Consider the following 6,735-nt stretch of genomic DNA (forward strand, 5'->3'; position numbering starts at 1 on the left):
GATGAATTACACGATACAAAAGGTATAACCAGTACTTAGAATTTATTGCATTCTATACCTGGTGCAGTGATTGCATTGACACTATAGATACAAACGCATGGAGACGGCAACATGAATTGTAGTTGAGGTAGTTGCTTTTCAAAGAGGTAGTGATGAGGCCCGGTGACATCACGGTGCAAAGTCCACATCTCAGAAAAACCTTTGAAATAGTCACAAGATAAATGCTTGTCCCTGTTCCTTCTATCTCACCACTTCAGTAATATTTTTGAGATGACGGTGATGGTTTGAGCTGGGCAGAGAAGCTCTGCAACTATTCTCCTCCTTTTAGGACAATAATTGGGGTCCGTTTAGACTTCAACTTCAGAGCTTAGGTACTGCTGGTCTCTTTCAAAAGAAGCACTGCTGAGATTTTAACTGCAGCAAATTCAAGAGCCGGAATAATTGATCACAATGTATTCAATGTCACCGTGATTTTCTATTATAATTATTTCCTCTTCACTCTCCAGCACAATGACTTCTACCTCACTGTCCTTTGCTGCAATATCCTCCTCTTCCTTCTGCTCCACAAGATCCATGGTTTCTTGGGTGGCAACTTCAAAGTTCCAAGGAAAATGAAGAAAATCTAGAACAACTCTGACTTGGTTCCTGCAGCTGGGGTCTTGGGCAAGAAGTATGTGAAATAAATCTTGAGCCCTCCTGCTGACATTCTCCCAACCACTTGGTGGTGGAACATGGTCAGAGTTGTTCTGCCAGTAAATAAACCTTTGAAACCATAGATCTTGAGCTGAAGCTGTTTCCCATGGATAGTTTCCAGTGAGAAGAACATACAATACAATACCAAGGGCCCAGATGTCAACACTAGGATCCACGACAATTGACTCCCTGTGCTCCAGTTCACAAAGTTCCGGGGACATGAATGTGTTGAGGGGTGCCATTGATGGAACAACTGTACCGGCAAACTGAGTCAGTCCAAAGTCACTTAATTTCACATTATGACATCTCTTGTCCATAAGTAAAATATTGTCCGGCTTTAGGTCCCTATGCACCAGGTTTTTGCTGTGCATATATTCAAGAGCCTGGGTAAGCTGTAGTGCACACCGTTTGACCAGCTTTTCTGGAATTCCCATCTGGAAAAGTTAAAACAATTAATTATATGATATTTGGCTTTAAAATAACACTATTTTACTAAAAAATAATATTCAATAATATCAAATTCAATACAACGTTGGTTACTTTTTAAATCTGCAGATGGAATTCTATGTGAACATCAGTGCAACCGATCTCCAACTACTTCAGCAATAATTGGGCAATGAAGGAAATATGGGAGGTCTAACTGGTTTTAAATTTTACCTCTGGCTTAAACACCAGACTAACCTTTAATATAGAATGGTGAAGGATCACAACCTGTATCATGATTGTTATCTATGTGCCCACTAGGAAGGGAGGGGGGAAGGAGGGATGTAATCTCTATTTTTGTCTTTCTGCTTTTAAAGACAAAATTAATGGCGAATGCAAATTTTACAGTTGTCACAGAACAAGAGATGAGGGGAAATCATCCAATGGGGACAACTGTTTAAGAGGGGAATTCCCCTAACGTTGTAGACTTCCTACTACCTCCTGTTCCAACTTCTTGATTGGATTAAGGAAAATCTTGCCCAGATGGTGCAGAGAAAATAGCTGACTGGGGATTTTAGCCCTTCCTTAGTTCTCTCCAACCAGGCCAACAATATTTGGTATAAATGCATGCAATATATAGAAAGTATCATCCATGACAAAACACCAGTTTCTATTAATCTCCAGGATCCCTAGGACAAATTTATAGAATTAGCAAGCAAATGCTAAAGTGTCAGCTACTTCATTAGCTTTACTTACCCCTGGCTGGATGATGGAGTGAAGAGATCCAGCAGGTGCCAATTCCTGGCTGATCATGTAACAGTCTGAGTTTTCCAGAATTCTCGAATGGGTAGATATTATGCCCTCGTGTCCAGTAACAAAGAGTGACATGCAAACTTCATGAAGAAAGGCCTCTAGTCTGGTTCGCTCCTTTTTTACCTTTTTTAGGGCAACAAGGCTACCTGTTAAAGAGGAGGGAAACAAAGTTGATTACAATAAGACTTGGACATCTAAAACTCTGGGGGATGTCCAATACTTGAGCCCATTCATTTTACATAGACTGGATGCTTTTCTTCAAAATGTAGCCGTCTTCTCTAGGCCCTCGCTAGCAGTGAGATATGTAGCTGCCCATGCAGCTAGATCTATTGTCCCTTCCCATCTAAATGCCAAGTGTCTAGGTTGTGCATAGTGGACCATCAGTTTATAGTCAAATCTGTTACATACTTAGCTGCCTATGACCCACTATAACTGTGTGTGATCATCATGAATCTGTCATGAGAGAAAAAGGAAGCCTGCTTTTGGTGAGCTCTTCTTCAAATTGCCAATTACCTGGCTGCCATATTGAATCTACCCAATTGAATTTATAGAATCCCTGACCTGGAACCTGTATGCAAATATGTACTTTTGTAAAATATCAAGGCTTGCTCTGTGGCATAACAACCAGTAGCTAGCACTTTCAGGAGGAGTTCAAAAAATGTGGCCTTCATGTTTTACTCATGGCAGGTTGTTAAAGATATGCAAAAGGACCAACTCAAGAAATTGATAACAGGTGGAAAGGCTTTTGTTTTCTGTAGGAACAATGCCAGCTGCCTGAATGGGATTTTGCACTGTTCAACCAGTTTTTATATTTTGTTAGTGCTGAATTAGATCTTTGTGCATCATGGTCTTTTCCCCAAATTTATGCAACAAAACCCCTACCTCTAATAAGGTCATTTAATCAGTAAAGATGCTAATGTTTGTGCTATCTGTTCTAGATGTTCAAATGGTCTGCAAATTAGAAATTTTTTTGTAATTATTTAAGAATTCACTTACCCAGTTCCCTGTCAACAGCCATCACAACTTCTCCATAACTACCCTCGCCAAGATGTCCCAGGATTTCGTATCGCTCTTCTCCAATTGTTTCATTCTCACAAGTTAGGTGGGCTGCCATTGTGAATATAGCAATATCAGATGTTCTGTGCAGAAATCGGTATCCAAAAGATCTTGAGGACCCTAAGAAGATATGTGAGGTCCACAAACTATCTTTTGTCTTTTTATAGAGAAGTTGAGCCAGGATTCAAGCCAGGAAACCACAAACCTTCATTAGAATGCAAATTGAGGCATCACTTGAACTTAACCAATCAAGGTGATTCCTTTCTGTTTGTGTCTACAGGTTCAGGTCACAAGAGGTAGTAGGGAGTGGGCATGTCTTTATTGTCCCAGGTTTTAGATTGCTAATGTTGAAATTTGGGCCTCTGAGGAAATTTGACATGTTCAAATTAAAACTTGGCGAGATTAGCTCTATGCAAACTGGTGTTGTAGAGGATGTCAACTATTGGTTGGAAATGACCAATTCTCACTACTCTGGTCTTGGTATTAAATATCTTCTGTTCCAATGATTTATTGGAACTTTTAATTTCTTTAAAGTTTCATAAACCATTTTATGACTATAGTGTCACTCCTAATATAGTGTACTACAGAAATCTAAGTAATATCTTGGTCAGAGCTCCAATTAGCCTGTGTACTGCTGGTTTGTTGGGTTGTACAGGGTTTTTATGCAAAACCTTGATATTCTAACAAAAGGTTATTCAAATATATATCTGAATGATTAGGCTTCTACTGATTAGTATCAACACCTCATCCCTACTACAGAACATTTACTAACCATCACACATTTTATAATTTTTATTTTAATGCAATGCTTGAACAAAAATGTACAAATCTAAATAACAAAGTATTGTTCAATGGTGTGTAACAAATATATTAAATAAAATGATCTCCTATACAGTGAGGGAGCCTTGCTCAGTTCTGTAATACTAGAAGTTTTTTTTTTCTTTTTTTAAAATAGAGCAAAACTATTTGGGGGGGGGAGGGGGATAGAGTAAGGCTACCTTCACTTGTATGCAGGTTGAGTTTCTCCATTGCATTTTGTGTTTTTTGCACCTGTGTTTTTGATGCAATTTTGTTTTATTTTTCTTGTAGCTAGGCAGATTTAAAACTCATCAAAAATGCACTACATGCTTCTATGCAGCACTTCCATTGACATCTATAGAACCAAAAAACTCAACTTTTGGATTCCCAGATAGAAATGATAAACTGACAAATATCCGAACCTTCTTTCACTCTATCCAAAATAAACAAAAGTTTTGCCTTTCAGTTATTTTTAAATTGTGTATACACCTTTGGCTACTTGGTGAAACAAGGGCTTTAGTTTAGCCATTTATAGGCTATTAAATATCTAAATGGTTGCATATATAAGATTATGATTTGCATATTAAGGTTTTTATGTAATTTTTAATTTTTGAAATTAAAATGAGTGGTATTTTGTATTGAAACTGCATGGGTTTGCATGGTTTTATTTCCCAAGATACAATAGATACAAAAGATACTCAGCTGTCAATTGAATTGAGGATTAGATGTGAATGGGAATATCATTCTGCAACTCTTGATTGTTTTGCAGTCTCAGGATAAAATATTAACTTTGTGATAAAGTGTTTAAAAATTGAATTACCCTTAAAGCAGTAAAGTTGATTTTAAAAGCACCGCAGCTAACATTCTGGCCTTTTTTCACCCTATTCAGTGTTCTAGTAATACACAGGTCTAACAACAAAAGGTCTCCCCTGTCTTTCCATATCTATTGTTTAATGTTTGTTTACTAGTAAAACCTGGAGATGTAAATGGTAAAGTTCTACTACTTTATATGCATGCTCAGTACTCCACCCAAGCACAGGGTAGAGCAATCTAATCAACTTTTGATTTAGTTATGTAGTTAAAAAGCTGTCTAGGTATTGTTTGCTAAGAATTGCAGCAAATACAGAACTCCTCCCTTTCTGGGACACACCTAACACAGAAAAGACCACAGTGTTTAGAATCCAATTAGCAATGACAAGGAGGGGGGGGGGGGGCTTTACTAAAACTGGAGCCTGCAAAATCTGGTCCAGCTCTGCATAGAAATCAATCAGCTTCCAGAAACTGAAGTTTGAAGCTGATTGGCTACCATGCACAACTGCACCAGATTTGCACTCTCCAGTTTTTGTAAATCAAACCCAAAATTACAATATTTTGACCACTAAAAGGCTCCTATATAGTTCATTGGTTTAGCCATCTGCCTGGAGTTCATTTTTACTATCATTGCTCTTTTGATAAGATAAAATTCTGGTGCAAAAAAAAGGTAGAGGGCGTGTACACAAAAAATGATATATATTAAAAACACTGCCAATGGTGTGTGTGTGTCTATGTGTAGATAGAGAGATATTAATTTCTACATATGGCACATCCTTCCCTCCCTCCCTTGTCTTTATTGCTCTTTGGCACTCCTATCAATCAAGCCTGCAGGTCCTCATTTAGCAATATTTAATTGTTTTCTTTAGACTTGGTAACCTATGTGACCACAAACCCCTTCTTTATGGCACAACATGTCTGTCATCAAGTCTGGAATTTACCATTTACTGGAGCAATGTAGTATGGGGCTTCATGCTAAACCAAGGTAGCAGGTCCACCCCTTTACAGAAAATGTTGCAGGATCTTCGCAAGTAATTAGAATCCTACATATGGGGGCCAAAGTTCATTACCACTAATAGGTTAGCCTTCAAAGTAACTAACACTGGCCATACAAGATTAGAGTTTAGTTTGAAAAGTGTTAGGTTTTGAAAGTTCAGTTGTCTAATGGTTAATGAGACCAAGCTTTTACATTTCTCACAATTCTATCCTACTGAACCATGTCACTGGGAGGGAAAGAGGGTGAATCTCCACAGTTAACACAGAAAGAATAACCTGATATCCTTCCCCGCACTATATAAACAAACATGCACACTGTGGTGTGTATGCAATAACATGAAGCCTTGAACCCAAACTTGTAATGCACATTACTGCATATACTGTAGACCTAGTAAGGGTATGGCTGCAGGGTAAGAAGAGATATACTTTTATTCATATAGTTTTTTTTACAGTGGAAGTAAAGCCATTTTGGTATATTTTACCTACAGATAAGTCTTTAATAAGGCTTACCTGTAGGTACTGTGAATATCTCCTAAATATGTCCTTTAGGAGTTATTTATTGTAGACGCACCGGTGATGTCACTGGTGCACGCTAACTGTGCCCTCAATGGATGGGGTGCCATCCATTGAGAGAGTTGTGCCGCAGCTGAAACTCCCGTGTGCATGCGCAGGGGTGTAAGGACATCGCGGCTCGGCCGATCAGATGGCCACAGCTTTCAAACCCAGAAGGAAGACCAGGTGAAGATGGAAGCCTTGGGGAGCTGTGACAGCACTCTGCTGGAGGGCTTTGTTTTCCAGCAGGTCTTTCATAATGTGCTAGTATGCATTATGCTTTTAAACTTGCAGGGAGAAGATTTTTTAGAATTGTTTGGGCAGTTTACTACCACTTTAAAAATTGGTGTTAAAAGCCCCAAATAATGTAAATATTTGGCCCATTACTTCACATTGTACTGCATTTGGCATCAGCTAAAAGCTACCCATGGTGATAGCAAGCACGTTAATGCGGTTTGAAATTTATATCCTGTATGCCAACTTCCCACCCAGCAACCTTGGGACCCTCCTGCACAGCCTAATGACTCACCACAAGGAATAGTGAGACCAAAGATGGCGCATTGTAGACACCCTTACACCATTTGCACAGAGGAA

The 6,735-nt window shown here is 38.8% G+C and overlaps 1 protein-coding gene across 1 annotated transcript; it reads right to left on the bottom strand.

Annotated features, from left to right (window-relative positions):
• Window positions 1-425: 425 nt before the first annotated feature.
• Window positions 426-3,043, bottom strand: LOC149447668 (serine/threonine-protein kinase SBK1-like). Its single transcript, XM_089652261.1, has 3 exons — window positions 2,926-3,043; window positions 1,873-2,075; window positions 426-1,127 (listed from the first exon to the last, which is right to left on the bottom strand). Exons 1-3 carry the CDS (start codon window positions 3,041-3,043, stop codon window positions 426-428), a joined length of 1,023 nt encoding a protein of 340 aa, XP_089508387.1.
• Window positions 3,044-6,735: the final 3,692 nt, after the last annotated feature.

The sequence above is a fragment of the Staurois parvus genome, unplaced genomic scaffold (genome assembly GCF_062004578.1).
Source record: "Staurois parvus isolate SC_StPar_1 unplaced genomic scaffold, SC_StPar_1.0 ptg000678l, whole genome shotgun sequence".
NCBI classification, from domain to species: domain Eukaryota; kingdom Metazoa; phylum Chordata; class Amphibia; order Anura; family Ranidae; genus Staurois; species Staurois parvus.